The sequence below is a fragment of the Necator americanus genome, chromosome X (assembly GCF_031761385.1).
Source record: "Necator americanus strain Aroian chromosome X, whole genome shotgun sequence".
Taxonomy (NCBI): Eukaryota; Metazoa; Nematoda; class Chromadorea; order Rhabditida; family Ancylostomatidae; genus Necator; species Necator americanus.
The window spans coordinates 6357413-6374924 of NC_087376.1; the positions used below are offsets into that span (position 1 = coordinate 6357413).

Here is a 17512-nt window from a genome sequence, read left to right on the forward strand (position 1 = left end):
CTTCTGTATGTTATCAGGATTCATGAAATAACAAAAATTTATAGGTGAACAGAAAAAACCAGTAATTACAAAAAAAAATTAGAGACGTTCGGTGGTTGGAAGACCTTGACAGTACCCAGCACGTTTTGTTCGATCTCGTGATGCATAAATCCTATATGTGTTGTAGATGACCCACCAGGAAAATACGGACATTCCGAGTATTGCCAACAATATAACTAGGATTGACCATGCAGCAATTGTTTGTGCTGAAATTGTATCATATTTTTTTTTCAATTGATGAACATTTCAAATAAATAAAATCCTTCTTACTTATTTCATCGTCCGGATCCAAATGATATTGATAGTAAAGATCTCTTAAAGGATGTGAATTGGTATGATGTTGTTGAATAGCATTCGTTGCTATACCGAGGAACGACAACGTTCCAGCGCATACAAAAACAACGGCGGCCACCAAACCCTAAAATACAGGATTATGGCCAATTCATCACCTCTTTTTTCAAAAAATTCAAAAATACAACAACGGGTGGATCATTTCACGTGCGGTGAACGTTCACCTACATGATTATCGATTTCTTTTCTGACTTTTTCAAACACATGAGTAGAGATTTAAAAAATAGTCTAAACATTGTGAGATTTTCTTCTAATATTTGGCTTTATAAAAAAGGATATGATCGTTTTATACTACCATTACTATTAATACCCTTCTACATGGGGACTGTCCCTTCCTGTAAAGAGAACATCGATGAACAGCTTCCAGCCTGATTTAAATTCTAATCCAAGTTTTTTTCATTTTTTAATAGTGCGTCTACGAGTTGTTTCAGATGGACCCTTTATTTTCCTGAAGTTTCGCATTTTCCACCGTTTTCAGAGGTACAAATAGAGGTTGATTATAACAATCCTACGTTTATTCCGTCAAGTGCCACTCTACCCTAGTTCAGTGTTTTGGTAATCGTTCAAGGTAGTGAAAACGGAACCCATATATATTTAAAATAATTTTACGTGCTGTTCCACTGGGTGTGCTGGTGCCGGTATGTACAAGTACGTGCTACCAGCCGTACTACATCCGGTGGAACAAAACGTAGGACTATTTTCAATACATCGGCTTCCGCTTTCACTACCTTGAAAGAATATCGAAACCGTGACCCGGAATACTGTGGCACTTAACGTAATATACGTAGAGTTGTTCAAGTCAACTCTTACTTGACCTCTGAAAGACGGAAACCGAAATGTCAAGCAAATAAAAGGTAAAAGATCAGGCAAAGGTTCTATCTAAACACCTTTGTAGGTACACTATCACAAAACATAAACAAAAGTATGCCGAGGCTTCAATTTCCGAAAATGTTTGAACTACTCCAAGCTTTTCCTTCTCATCTTGTATGCCTACCTCAGAAGAATGAACATCTGCAGAAGTAGAAGCCCTTTGCAAATTGAAATTTTTACACTTTAAATTTTACGCTGTAATTCAAATCCTTCATCACACAAAAAAGTTCCAGACGATTCGGTACAGTTCGCTTTGTTAGAACGCTGCTGCTGAGAACGTCTAATTTTCTGGAGACATAGTGGTCATAAGTCTAGAGATCACGTTACGTTGGTAAGAAAGTCTTGTCAGCTTTCTAATTTTTTTTTCCTTTATCATTTTTTTGTTCAGCATACAGTGGAAATCAATCAACAATATATTGTTGATTGACTGTGACTACAGTGCTGCTCCTAATGGACACATCAGCAAATCCTTCTCGCGGAACTGGGGAGGATGGGAGACAAAGAAGATGGCGACCGCCCAACTTATGGCATTGAATTTGTCGAAAGTTTTCTTAGCCAGTAAAGTTTTAAAGGTATCACTCCACGAATCTGAGGTGGTATGGATTTCAGGTGGAGTATTCGTATACAGGAGAGTAGATTATGGAGAGAAGGGTGATTCCGTCCATTTCTTCCTAATTGTCGTAAAAAACCGCTTCGGGCGTTCTGGTGCACTATTTTCTACAAGGAGTTCGACTGGAGCGCGCCAGCCTTGTGCGCGCCCCGCATCTTCTGGGCCGTTTTTTTACGGTAGTTAGGAAGAAATGGACGGATTCACCCTTCTCTCCATAATCTACTCTCCTGTATACGAATACTCCACCTGAAATCCGTACCACCTCAGATTCGTGGTGTGATGCCTTTAAGGGAGCCATAAAGTGATCATCAGAGTGAGCTATGTCAGAATAACACGGTGGATAGGGAAATGTGTCCCAGACTAGCTCTTCAATTTTTTTATGGGTCTCTTTGGCTTGGCTTGGATCTGAAAGAGACACACCGAAGCTCGTCTCGGCCACTTTTCTCGAGCTGTTTCCAGGAGCTGTGCAGCGCAAATAACAATGCTGATCGTGTGTTCTTGCAGGAGCATCTCAAAGTGCAGCATTCCCGTCGGACCTCAGAAACAGCGGAGGAAGGCCTTCTTGGATCCTCGAAGATTGTCCCTCTTCCTGCGAAGCAAGGGAACCAGCCATGGAAAATCCTGATGCGATTGGTGCCCTTCCCCAATCCATTGTCGATGCTTCGAACTGCTGTCGTCGCTCCACCGCCGCGCTGCCATTCATAGATGATGATGGCTCGAAGCTGCTCCTGTCAAATTCGCATCGTGCTTGAAGTTGCGGAGACATATCCGGCTATATGTACATTTCGCGGAGAATCTTCGAGAATGTTCTACAACTATAGGTTCGGTATGGTTCATCATAGGTATCAAGCAGGAATTAAAAAGGCTGGACTTCTCAAAAACTCTTACAAGACTTTCATACCTACAAACCTAATAACAGAATTAATTACTTATTTATACTTTATTGCTAAAATTTATTAATTATAACAATCTATCAACCTAATATCTACATAATTAAGTGCATTTTGTGCCCTTATAAAAATAGGGAACTGTTTTTTTCACGCATTGTTTGAAAAGGTACCTACAGAAAATCAAACGTATACATAAAGAAATAGGTATATTCTCAGAGATATCACCCAAAAGAAATGGATATTTCATCCTAACTTTCTACCTTGAGTTCACAAGTGCTCTCACCAACTTTTTTTAAACATTTTCCTTCTAATTTTCTGAACATTCAAAGTGTTTCGTTAAGAATGTTCTTTTTCTTTGTTATCCGTTCTTTTCTCATTTCTTTTAAAATCTTCCTTACGTATGAATAAAATCAACGTGGATTCCAGCTTCTCAGGAAGAATAATAAAACGTCCTATTCGCAGGACAATAAAGGAGAAAAGGTTAATTGCCCTAGTAAATACTTTTTTAATAGCATCTACATATATGTATGTACCATTCATCTGAGATTCTCACCTGGATAAATATGAAAGGTAGCAGGAACATCTTCTTCTCCAGGAAAACACCGTAAACTGTTGCTAACGAGTAGATCGTGAAAAGTACGCAAAAGATTGAGAAACTGAAAAGACGGATGTAGGAGTTATCGATGATTTTTCTTTCTTTTTTTTTCTTGAGGAAATTGCTGCCGAGAAAGAGCAGTCTTCAAACGGGCTTTAAGAAAAAGAAGAAACTTTTTTTTTAATCTTTGTTAACAAATAATTTGAGAAAGAATCGATATGAAACTATTCTAAATAAATTAATATGAGTGAACTACTTGGAATCATGGTAGATCAATTGTACAACTACTGTTTTTACCAAACTATTAAATTTACTGAAAATATTTTGATCCATACAGCTGACCTAGCAGTCTCAACAGAATTTAACTCAAACTTCTCGCTTTTTATTCGGAAATTAGTGAAAAATGAAAACTGATGACAAAAAAAAACCAAAGTTTAATGAGTAAAAAACCAACAAACAAAAACAAACCACGTTTGATCGAACCCAAAAGCCATAAAATTGAGTCCGGATATTAACAAGCAAACAACAAAAAAGTAGCATGAGAAGAATTTAGCCGCTGTCTGAAATAAAATAGTCAGTTAAGGGGAAGAATAAACATAACATATGTTTAAAAAATTCCAAAATTAAATGAAACATCAGAGCGTTCACCTATATGGATTAAAATACAATCAGAGATGTCATTTCAGACTTAAAAATCTCTTAAAGAAACTGATTACATTTAATTCCTTACCGTAACATAAAATAGTCCACAACATAATAGAAAGTCATCTTCAGGAGAATCATCTTCGTGAGTATCGTAACTGAAACCTGCCATTCCTGGAATTTGTATAAATGAATGTTATAGCTCTACAACTCCTTCTTAAGCATGTTAGAAAATCCAAAAAAAAAATAAAAGAAGAACAAAGACAGATAACAAATTTCACTGAAAGAAATCACAAATCCAGAAGGAGAAATCTTTTAAAAACCTTCCAGTGAGCTGTAGTATAGTCAGAGCTCTAAGGATGTTGAGAAATCCTACAATCCAGCTCGGTTTGACACAACGAAATGTTCAAACAGCACTTTTCATTTGCATTTCTTAGAAGTTCGAGTTTTTTCAGCCAGAAAAGTCAAATTGTGGGCCGTCGCGACACTCTCACTATGTATACATTCATTCACGTACAATGTGCGGGTGTGTCCGGTCCGGTAAATGAGTCACGAAGTGAAATGACGTCATTTTCACGTTAAAACGATAAATTTTTCGTTCGTATTGTGAAATTGAGGTAGAAAATCCTCATCGAACTAAGGTATAAAATTTAACATCGATCGGAAGTAGTGGAATTAACATTTGAAGGAGATAATCGTCAGGACGCTTGATAAATAGCTTCAACCCGATTGTTTGCTGAGTCACTTCACTTTCCACGAGTCTCGACGAAAATAAGAATCGATCGGAGTCATCACAGATGATCGTGAACACCTAAGCCCTAAACAAATACGTAAAATAATAGATGTGTACGATGCAAATCAAACGCATACATCAACATTAAAGTGATCTTTGAAAATTTCCCTTGAAATCAACAAAATAATTGCTGCTGCTAATTTTCATAAAAACTTTCTAAAACTGTGATAAAACCAGAATAAGGAAAAGAATTATAGTAAAATGTTACAAAATCACATGTACACAATCGAATGTAATATTTTTCTTCACAAAAATGCTAGAATTTCTCGCAAAAATCTAGTGTCCAAGGAAAAATTTCTAAGAACAACTTAAAACTGGTGTTTCAAACTCCTTAGTTCATTTTTAAAATTTTCTCGAACTGTACCCAATATATTACCCTATTACTCTAGATTTGGTATTTTCCTGAAATCAATGATGATTTTATTGTTATTCACACTTTTTTAAAAACTACTTGTACATGAATGCAGCGAACACAAACAGGAGTTCGTAAGTAGAAAAATTCTTACAATGTCAAGATAAGAGAGTCGTTAGTTGATAACTTCGACATATAACCCTACAAATTTACTTCTCTCTTCCAAAATATACAGATGTTTTAAAAAAAAATTAGTTTAAAATCGAACTAGATTCGAATTTCAACTGTGTTCTAAATTAATAACTATGTAATTACGGCTACGGTTGCACATTAAAAAATGTAAGAAAAATTTTTGAGATGTAAAGTAACATTGGCGGGTGTATAAATACGATAAATTGGTACCAGGCTTGTCTGGGAGGCTAAAAACACTGACTTGACCCATCTGCTAACCCCTGCAAGTCATTGTATAGGCCAGATACACGTTCGTAAACCTCAAACGATTCTGAATTGAAGTGAACGTGAGGGCGCATCCCAAGCGGATTGATTAACGCCAGAAACTTTATCCTTTTTTAACTTTAAGGTAACCTTTGGATTTGTATACTACTCAATATACTAATAATTACTTCATTGTTGACACTGTATTCCTCAGTAATCATTTCCCTAGTTTCACAAAAACCCGATCCTCTCCTTCCGTCACTCTTTTAACGACTGTCTGGATTGCCTAGGTCATCTGATAAAATCAATGCGTTATATTTGCACGGGAGGCACTGATAACCGCATCCATCTTCTTTTTCCTTGCGGAGGAGTGGTAAGTGCTAATATTTAAAGAGAATTAGTAATCCCCACCTCCAGATAACTACATTGTGATGTTTTAAGAAGAAAACCCCCACAAATATTAAGCAATTTAAGTATTTTTCAGCGTCATGTGGAATTAGACACGAAGAAATAATGTATGATGAAGTTTGACGATGGCCAACTCCAGGAATAGCTTTTAAAGTTATAGTGTTACTGTATCATCTCTAAGGATACTATAGTCCCTATTAAAACCTTTCGTAGATCATATATTGCTTTCTTTCTTTTTTAATAACTTAGGATATCATAATCATCCAGGTCTATAAGGGTGGAAATGTATTTCCGAATTTTCTGTCGTATATCTGCAAAATACAAAGGAGGAATAGTGACCTTGATCATCAATAGTCCGGAAGTGGCACCTCTCGATTTGACCTCTTCTTACTGCGTGCCTATTCCATCGATCCCCGTACTTGACTTGGACCCAATAACTTTGCCAATACAATGTCATGGATGGATCCTTCTTTTGCACGGCATGAAACCTTTATTCTATGTCTATTCATGCATTGCTTCTTTGTTCTGTATGAGATTAAATACATGATGGATTGACCTATAGCATATGGTAAGACGTTGTGTTGAGGTAAATACTGGAGACATGATGACAAAGCGATGACAAACACGTCGAGGTCGAGTAATTACAGATTAACAGTGGGATAGTGTCACCTAAGTAACATTGTTTGTGTTCAACCAACCGTAAACATCCGTATGCCCGTAAACATATTCGGAGAATTGCATCCATACAATACCGCTACTGAATTGAATATTGTCGGATGAGACCAGGTGCTGTCAGGTCACACCTCTATTGTTCATTAATTCGTTGATTGGCTCGTCTTCCGAGTCTTCGGAGAAGGTTTTGTTCCCAAGCCTTTCCAAGATCCCGACAAAGTCCTAGAAATTCTTTACCGAGAAAATTACAATTACAAGCGACAATTAGGAGAATTTATGCCCATCCGACGCTTTGAGATTTGAATCCCTGTTCTCAAAATGGTACTGAACAATAGCTTTGACGGAATCTGAAGAGATCTCGGAAAAGAGTGCAGTCAAGGACAAACGGAACGTGGATTAGTGGAAGCACGAACCACTTAAGTGGGAATCAGAATTTCTAACCCATTCGAAGTGTCCACCTAAGACGTACTGCATTATAGAAGGATCCGCTTATCTTAAATCACCTCCTGTACGTATGCCAGGTCTGAATGAAGTTACAGTATCACATTGCAAATTAGTACAACCATTTAGTTTCCCTTCAAGAATTTCAATATCGATACTAAGATTCATGAAAAATGAATCACATCGCGACATTTTGACGATACTACTGTCAGAATTGACGGGAACTTCTTCCAACTACTAAGACTTCTACTTTCCGTCAGATTTTACTTATTACAAAATTCAGATACTTCTTAATTTTTAATTAATTTTAATCAATTTGTTTCACTTACCTATTGATTTTTAATTAATATAACAAAACGAGTAGTTATTATTTTAAAAAAGTAAACATTTTTTAAACATTTTTCTGCGGTACATACTACGACAATTTGCGTATACTAGTATAGAATACTATTGCGGCTAAGAGTCATCAATACACACTACTTAATGTGTTATTTCCTATGAGCGCATTTCTCGTAATCCGGTATCGGATTATATTCCTTATCATTTGTAATTGGTTATGTTATTTTTTCCGATGAACCTTTTCTAATACCTTACTTCAGATTAAGAAAAAAAAAACGCACACACACCCATCTATTCATCAAAAATTTCTGTTGATATTTTATGATTCACGTCAGCAACATAGTATAACATCTCATAAACACCGCACTTCGAACAATATAGCATTGCTGAGCCAGTAATTATCCTGACCAGTGGTCAATTAACATCTTTATGACTTGAAGTATTGCAGTATGAATGACATGAAATACGACAATTCGACGGGCTGCTGACTCGGATAATAAGACATCTTGCAGATGAACGAATCCCACTATGAACGACTCTGCTGACATTATAAAAGTAGTCAGATATTTGAAGGAATTTTTAGACGGGAACCAGTTTTCGTGTTCAATTTTCATTAAGTTAGTTTGTGTATGTTTATTAGTTGAGAAAATGTTCATTCAGTTAAATGTTAGCATTAAAAAAGTATGGAAGAACTTTTGAGGAAAACCTTTTTCGGTTATTGTTTTTGTTTCTGTGATTAGACTTCTAAAACAGGATTAAAAGAGGAGAAAAGCCAGGATTCCATTTTTTTTATTAAAAAAATGCAAACTCATTAACATAAATGAGTTTTTATCGGTTAATTTTCAATGATTAAGCAAATTTCACGTGTGAAAAATCCAAGAATGAAACTGTATGTACTCGCTGGCGAACTATTAGCTCACTGTAAAATAGTTACATTATTTGGGGATAGATGATAGGGTAAAAATGTTTCCCTTAGCACTTCCGTTCCAGCCAGGAACACATATTTTAGCCACATACCAAAATCGCAGAAGCTTAAGCTAAAGTGATAGTCAGTTTTTTTTTCCATGTGCATGTAATGTTTCCAGAAGCGTCTGTTTATTTGTTTATGATTTTAGCGTCGAATTTGTCTCAGTTCGATAAATACAGTATAACTTGATGATTAGTGTAAGTATTATAAAAGTTTCTAATTTGGTTTGGATGAACTTTTAATTGTGTTAAGCAATAAGAATTCCAGATTATTTAACCTACCACATGATATTATAATTATTCAAACGTCACAACCAGACCCAAGTTTTGCCTCAAATAATTATCAATTGCAAAGGGATTATCACAAAATCCATTGGTGTGTCTGATAATAGTAGCTCTGGACGAGTTAATGACTGCTATGAGGACGAGTTATCACATTTTTCCGTCGATTGCAACACTGGTTGCAGCTGAACTATGAATTCTAAGAGATTTTCTTCAGGAAAAACTGCAGAGGCTTCTTTAAAGTAAAGCTTAAGGCATTGACATTAAAGGATAATTAAGCAAAAGATTTCTTTAATGAGACAAGAGAAAGAGTGGCAGGTGCATGAGGCAACAAATTCCTCGACAGTTTCCCACTAAGTGCAGTTTCAAAAAAGATTATTGGAATGGGCATAAAACTAATCCCTATTGTATCATGCTAGGATTGGAAAACTCATAAAAGCAAGTCTTGCAAGCATTCTACGTTTTGTTGCGCTGACTGGAAAAAATAAACTCTTAACGAACACCCAGAACTTTTCCAATGTTCTTGATTCAAACTTTAATGGAATGATCTATCTACATTGGTCTCTTTTTTTTTACACTTTCTAACACTTCAAACCCAGATTTTGCGCGAATTTTTCAACTGTTTTTACAAATCTGTTTCATTAAAATTAAATTTACATTATAGAAATTATAAAAATCATAATATTATTGCTGCTATGACTAGTAAATTTACATTTTTCTCTCAAAAAAGTAAAAAGAGACAATACATGGAATTCAAAAGGAAAATTGTATTCATAGTATAATTAAAGTGATCTTAATGTGCTCACACATACGAAAAAATGCTTCATTTCTGGATCTCTGGATGAATAGTTCCATAGCAAACATAATACAAACTTTGGTTCAACGGTGCTGCATAGTTTGGTTGTCAGCACAAGAACTTTGCAGAAATAAGAGTAAAAAAAGAAAGTTTTCTGGATTTCAGCGAATGTAACCTATTTTTATGTACGGTTACTTTGAAAGAAAATTTTTTTTCCTGCAATAACTCCATATATGCAGAGAAACTACATGCATTACTTTTGTTTGCAAATAAAAGCTCAAATACATTCTTTTTTTTGTAGATGTGTAATGAGAAGCTGGACTAATTTTGCACTCATCAGCCCACAACTCAGTACATACGAGATTCCTGATATTTCCCATTATAATACGTATATTAATCCATAAAATACGATGCCAGGTGAAATGTTGCCTGATTCGCTGCTTACTGAAGTGATTGTCTTTTATGAATGTACTATGTATAGCAAATGCGCTACTAGTAATTAATTCGTTCGAAGTCAAGTCGATTTGAGAAGCCTCATCAAGGATTTGACTCATATTCCTACGGATTCGAATGTCCAACGATTATGAAGGGACTTCGCTGGGAGTTACTGCGAAATTGGATAGTTATCTTAGTTTAATACTAACTTAATTCGTGCATTCCCACAACAACAAAAAACTTGTAAAAAAATGGTTTAAGTAAAATAGTACAGCGATAAATTCAGTCCTCTATGTTTCTTTTGCAAAAAAAAATATTTATTAGTTAAACTAGTAATTAAATCTCTAGGATAAATTTACTATTCTGAACACAACGTTACGATGATTTCTGCAATCACACCCATTTTTTCATTTCTCGACAGCTGCAATTATCACCGCGGAGATCAGCTGGAATTATTATCCGTTCGCTTTTCCATTTAAAGCGCCAAAAATATCCTGTTCACGTAGTTCATGTAAAAATTTCTGGAAAAAAACGTCGTGGATTCTGTTCTACACCTGCTTGGAAATTCAGCTGGAAAGGGGTTTTGCCAAGAATAGGTGATTAAGTGAAACGACTAGTGTGAATTCTTGGATCAATCCATGATATTCTCGCTCGCAGTCCCTTGAAAAGGAGCTGAGCACTGTTAGCTAACGTAAATGTACTTATCGATCAACAATATTAAATACTTTGCAGTGGTTATTTTAATAAACAATTTTTTATCGAACCAATTGTCGAATTGAAGCAAAAGCCAGGATTGTTAACAAACTTTATTGCAGCTAAGGTTCGCTGTCGTCGCCTTCGTGAGAGCCTGGAAAGTCGGATCATTTGTAATATATCTTCTTGAATCCCTCATCCAGAACAAGTCATCATTCCCTAGGATGCTACATCCAAAACCGAAACCAAAAGCGTCCGAATCGTTGTGCTTACCTAAGTAGATTTTATCACGCGGAGGTCCACTAATAACGCTGCTACTTAGGTAAGCACAGCGACTTCGACTCCCTTCGTTTCGGTTTTGGATGTAGCATCTTAGGGAATAATGAGTTGTTCTGGATGAGGCATTTGAGAGGATATATCACAAATAATCTGACTTTTCAGGCCCTGACGAAGGCGACGACGCCGAAACGTTAGCCGTAATAAAGTTTGTTAACAATTTTGGGTCTTGCTTCAATTCGACAATCGACAACTTTCGATACTTATGCCAAGATTCAAGGAAGGTCGAACTTTCGCGCTTCTAAAAATTTGTCCAGCTATATACCCAAAATTCAGAGAATTTTAAGGTCTTTTGAGGTTCACATTAACACATTCACATTAAGATCTACTTTACTGGTAACAAATATGTATGGAGATAAGTAAAATCCAACGGAAAAAATATCTGTGCACCTAATTAGACGAATGTATGTCGGCGTGTACAATATGATCTCTCTCATCCATACTTTTCACATCATTAGCCTACAATTAAACCTTTTTGATTCTGTGCCAAAAGACTTATCGATATCTATCAAATCTGGAAGAAGCGGCAGTATTTTAGGACACTAAATAGCTGATGAGTTCGTAGTTCATGAGTCAAAAATAGAAGCATCTACAGCTTTTGATGGGTCTTCTAGCAATGTTTCGAGTTAAGAACGTGAAATTAACTCATTCCTATTTTACGATCCATTACTTCTAGAATCGTCTCCAAATTAATACCATCGCCGAAATAATTAAAACATTGACGTCCGAACAGATGGTAAGAAAAACTTTTCGGCGTCTCTATCGATGCCAAAGTTAATACGAAAGCTTTATCTGAGCTATGCAGGATTTAATAGCATAGATTCCCGAATTTCAATATTATCCTTGATCTCTGGTTTGTCAAAGATCTTCGCTCTTGCTCGTAGTTTATGGCTAAGCCAATATTAGCGACTGTAGTTGGGGGAAGTGGACGAAATTTCACACCGTCTTCTCAATCATCGCCCCGTACTCAGATTGTTTACTCACTTCATCGATGTCATCGTCACTACCGATGCTTATGTCATTGTAGAACACTAAAAAACTACATTTAACACAATATAACAATACAGGTTTCATTAATAAACTTTTCTAACTGAACTTTGTCATTTGAAATGGTTTTGATAGCTCATATAAATGACAAATATTCCCGAACATTATTAACGAACGGTTATTTGATCCCTCACGGATGAGTTATATTTCAGTAGAGAGGTTTTCTCAGAAGACTTAAGCCGGCTTAACCTACAGGATGCAAATGATTTGTGACAAGCGTTAACTTCTTAAAATTTGCCATAAACTAAAATACATAATTATGTAGTCATAGGTGTTCGTAGAAAAAAAATACAATTCACTTCATCTACAATTTCTGGCTTTTGTTTTTCTTCGAATGAATGTAAGTAAAATATTCGCTGAAAACATAAAAGTACATTACCAAAACATTTTGCCCTTTTTGTGATTAAAGTAAAAAAGGATATTTTTGAGCCTTTTTTTCTTTTCCTATTCAAACAACCAAGTTGTGACTTTTAAAATTATAAATATGTTCTTTTAGTCGCTGTCTTGTCTACGGCAGAAATTTGTCTCATAAAGGACCTCCTGATTCCAAATTTCTTAGTCCGCATTTTTAATATACAACGAAGAAAAAATCTAAGCAGGTTCACATCAAAAATTGATTTTAAGGGACATAGCATAATCAAGACTGTTTTCTAATGGAGTATTGTTTTATTAATAATAATAAATTTAATTTATTTTGAAAGTTCCATCATGTTTCCCGCTAGAGAAACGCTAAACGTTGGCGTAGTCTATAAAGGAAATAGTAGGAATACAAAAAAAAAACAAAATAGACAACATTTAATAAAAATAAGTTATTCAATAGAAAATAAATTAATGAATTTAGTACTTATTTTTATTTTTTTCGAATGATGAAGCCTATTCTGAAAATTGACGTTGAGAGCACATACTCATCGAGTTACCTATTGTTTGATATGGATTGAATGTCGGTACGTAATCCTAGCAAAGACCTCCAGATCATAAAGATGCCGACAATTATCAAAGGTGAAGAAGGGCATAGCCGAAAGCGTACAGAACTGATTTACACATAAACACGTGTATACCCTACAGTAATATGCTATGAAGCATTAAATTACTGTAGGATATAGAGGGGGGGGGAGGGGGAGGGTTGTCGGATAAATGTCAAATATGTTCTAAGATATGTACCAGATCGTATATCGTGTATTCTGGGCATATCGAGGTGTGAGTTGTCCTGAAGACCATCCGTGTCAGCTCCGCCCCCTCTACATAGCCACCGCATTCATAACGCACTCGAATGTATAGGCATGCCAAGGTCTTCGTGTGCATTGTTTGGACGTTCGTTCCGTTCGGACCACGAACCCGAGTACTGGTCACAATTACTGGTTACATAGCCAGTGCTGCATCATTTCTATATTTTAACATATTCACCATATTGTACCTATTTTTTGTTAACTTACTTAGTAATAGCTATTGAGAAGTTGAGAATTTTTTGTATTAAAAAAGTCATTACTGTAAAAGTTCAGCTGACAATCCGTGCGGCCAATTTCAACATGTGCATGCCTTCTTTCTTCTGACGATTGCATTCTTTTCATTCTTTCTTTCAAACAATTCCACCCCTATCAATGTCCAGATGTTGTAAATTCTGCAACACACGGGAACTATTTCTGACTCATCTCCGGAAATTTGCCCATACTTATCCTGCTGATTTCTGTAACAACTAGCTGCTAATTTTTCTTATCTTTTCACATTTTACTCTTTAAGTTTTGCGTTATTCTATAGGTGAATTTTTCATGGAATCACTGCTGTAATATGCTAAAAATGAATAAGGAACTCGATAATTCTGATTTACAGAAATTTTTCTTCATTTTTAGAAATCGTTTCTGAGAATGTAGCATTCTTTTTTGTGCATGAAACATAAATGATAACTTTATAAAAATGCACTACAATTTCCTACATTATCCACTGTTTTACAGAAATTTACTAATATCTGGGCAAATTAGTGATAGAACACAGCTCTTTTTTGTTTTTTTTTTTTTTTTAAGTGATAAAGGCATTTCAGATATTTTTTTCTTACAGTTCCACTATGGCGACTGTTTACAAGGGTTCGTTCTATATGATACTGTATACATATTTGTTGTATCATCTATGACCTTATTTTCGCTTCCCATCAAAAAATGTACATAGATCGGCTTATCTTATCTGTAGAGGTCTTCATTGTTTGCTCGTTACTCCTTTTCCTCATCGTTTTGCCCTTTCTTTGTGGATTTTTTTTTCTTCGTCCTGCCTAGCTTTTGCTTGTTCTTCGTTCCGCCATTATCTTCTCATCCAGAATGCTCATTGCCTAAGCTCATCTGAAGCCGTACGACAATCAACTGATATTATGCGCACATGTATGAATAGGTGAGAAGTGTGGCATGTTATTGCGGTTGTCGTACGCCGATAAACGCTTCTGAGCCGTCTTTGACAATACCGGACTCTCAATGAAATGAGCGAGCAGAGCAGATCAATTAAAATCCACCCTTTATCCTATAACTAATTATTGCAGTATTTATAATCATCATCCCAAATCCATAGCTCACGTATTTTCCTAGTATCCGCTAAGATTCCGAAAGGCTGCACATTTTAAGGTCTTTGGCATTGTAGCGCTAACAAACGCTAACAATAGAAGTGAGAATAAACACTTCCGGCAATGTACTTAGGAAAAAAGCACAACAGTTTAGCGCACCTACCATAACCTTTGCGTTGACATTCAAACTCGATTTGTGTAGCTATTCGAATATTCGACCAGCCTCATCTCATCCACTTGATCTCATAGCTAACGTCTGAATGAGTTGAGTCAAGTTCATGAACACATATAAAGCGTTTTTTAGAGTTTCATCTTGATCTTGTTATCCATTGACGATCTTGAATAGATTTTCTAAGGTAACCAGCAGTTTGAATCCACAAAAAAAATCCTCAATGTCTCCTTCTTAATGCAGTAAAACGTACACATGAACAGCTTTTCGTTGTTTTTTTTTTTCACTGCTCATTTGACGTTAATTCCGTGATATTCTTTGATAGGCATCCCCTATATTAAACTAGTTTTTATCGACAAAATGTCAATGTTTTAGATTCATTGACATTTTCTATGGATTTTTAAGTAGTCCTGCAGTAAACACTTAGTGTTAGACGCGGTGACATACGACGTTCAAGTTTTACGTCAGCAAACATTCTAAAGCAATTTAACGAATAACCACGAAAGGAAAAGTCACCAAAATTGTTAAAACTTCCGGAACCGATGAAGTAATATCAAAAATCGTTCTACTTGTTTGAAGAAAATTGCTTCACATTTACTGCGAATTGAAATGTGAAAACATTTTTTATTTTTTTTCAATACAAATTCTCGAAATAAAAAAAGGAAACAAATATAAAAGTGTAGTTTGGCCATGGTTCATTTATATCGAAGTAATCCTTACCGATCCAAACGAAGAACGCATGAGGTTTGTATTCATGTCAAATACTTTCTGCCTAATTTTATTACGAAGATGAATACTCAGTGTATCAATCGGATCCTGATAAATCATCCAGAAAATAGAATTGGTCGAAATTTGAAGTTATTCGATCATTATACTACTTACTGATGTTATTTTCACGGGAAGAACGATGATTTAGCAGGTCCTATTGGATTTTGATTTATTGCACCAATTCATCTGTACTTACTTTCACCACGATTATTTATTTCTACGGATAAATTTTTTTTGACTGAATAATTTCGGAATGAAAATGCTTCATTGACAGAATCGAGCAGCTAGCATTCAGGTAAATTGTAGTATTTTCTCATTTTCGAACAATCTGAGCAGATTTCCATATTCGTACGTTTGACCTTAACGATTACCTTAAGGAAACTATATGGAATTTCTCGTGGACATTTTATGATCCTAAAAGGTCACTCGTTCGTTGGCGGAACGTCATCACCTTCGTCGTCCTTTTAGTGCTCTTCATCTCTGTGGGGCGCTGGGTCACTCAACCATCGGTCATTCACCTCCCATTGGAAGTGAGTGAGGAGTCTCATACGGGAGGGAAGCGTTTATCTATATTTGCTGTCTCGCCTGTGTAGTGTGCTCGTCTTGGACCGATACCCAGGTTTTCTCACTGACCCGTATCGTTTGCATACATATGTGGGGCTTGGCGTGGAGGTCGGAGAGTAGCGGGATGAAAAAAAAAAACCTCGAGCACAGTCATGAACGTTTCCTGTCCGAGTGCTTGTTCGCATTTCACTTTTCATATGTTTCTCTCTATCTTTTTCTCATTCGTATACGTACACAATGAATACATGGGTATGTTTCATCAAACAAAACAATTCTCACGTCGTTGCCGTTCCCACGAGCTATCACTTACGGGCCAAGTTAATTGCAAAGCTATACATTTCGAATCGAGAATCTAACATTAGTTTTCCCATGATCCCGTCTGATATTCCTTTATTTCAATAATTAAGATCTTAACCCTAAAACTGTACTGCTTCAAAAGTCGTATGTAATTATAGTTCAGCTAGAGTCTTCACTTCCAATAATGATAATTAGTTTCAGCACTCAAGAGAGCAACTCAACTACAGCGCTCCTCTATGACTATTTAAGTCGAAATAATTGAATTTGTTTAGGATGAAGAGAGGAAAAATGAAGACCACGTGTGTCCATTAGTTCCCTAATCATATGAAAAAAAGTAATTATGATGTATAATTTAACATCAGCAGTAATTTGTTCGATTGTTTTCCCCCAAGTGTGACCGGACGTAGCGTAGTTGGTAAGAGGTTTCACTGTGATTGCGTGATCAATGGATGGTTCGAAACCGTTCTAGTGCCAGCCAAGCATCTCTCCTTGATCCTTCTGTTGTTGATAAATTGGTACCAAAGTTATGTGAGAGGATAAAAACATGAGATGGATTTGATACATCAGCTAGACTCTGCAATTCATTGTATAGGATAGGAACACATCCAAAAGCGGATTGATCAACCTCAGGAACTTAATCTTTTTATCCCTTTAGCGAATTTTTTTATCCTTTCATCTTTCCATAAATGGAATAAACGCTCAAAAACAACCCTATATTCGGTGCTTACGCTTAATCAGACGTATTGTCCGTGCTTCTATCAGTGTGCTGAATCAGTGGTGTCTCTTCTGAATAACTAGACGAGATGATAACGAACCGTCACGCTCCCGTACACGCGTCCAAATCGATTCAGTTCTACTGATATAGCCGATCGATAAGTATTACTTCTATATTATGAACATATCGTTTAACATTTTCATGTGTTTCGCCGATCGGAATTCATTCTCATGGTTGCGCAAATGTGTAGCGATCTCTCGTCAACATAACTGTCAACATGCTAGCTGTCAAACGATTTCTTCAGCTATTTAGACATTCCATAAATACAGTATACAGTTACATAAGGTCTGCATCTATGTATGATTCCATAAATACGGATTGATATGAAAATTATTCCACTCTTATCTACAATCTCTTATCTGGATATTTCAAGAAACATCAAACGGCACACGTTTCTCGGCATAA

At 36.0% G+C, this 17512-nt stretch overlaps 1 protein-coding gene across 2 annotated transcripts; it reads right to left on the minus strand.

Annotated features, from left to right (window-relative positions):
- Positions 1-78: 78 nt before the first annotated feature.
- Positions 79-13475, minus strand: RB195_021635 (uncharacterized protein; the record flags this gene model as incomplete). Of its 2 annotated transcripts, XM_064208481.1 has the most annotated exons (9): positions 79-245; positions 310-457; positions 3314-3416; positions 3824-3915; positions 4086-4171; positions 6789-6879; positions 11930-11976; positions 13259-13365; positions 13426-13475. In XM_064208481.1, the coding sequence occupies 9 exons, from the start codon at positions 13473-13475 to the stop codon at positions 79-81; spliced, it is 891 nt and encodes a 296-aa protein (XP_064064362.1). The 2 variants fall into 2 exon arrangements, with proteins under 2 accessions (XP_064064362.1, XP_064064363.1); XM_064208482.1 differs by lacking the exons at positions 6789-6879; positions 11930-11976; positions 13259-13365; positions 13426-13475 and having other exon boundaries at positions 4086-4169.
- Positions 13476-17512: the final 4037 nt, after the last annotated feature.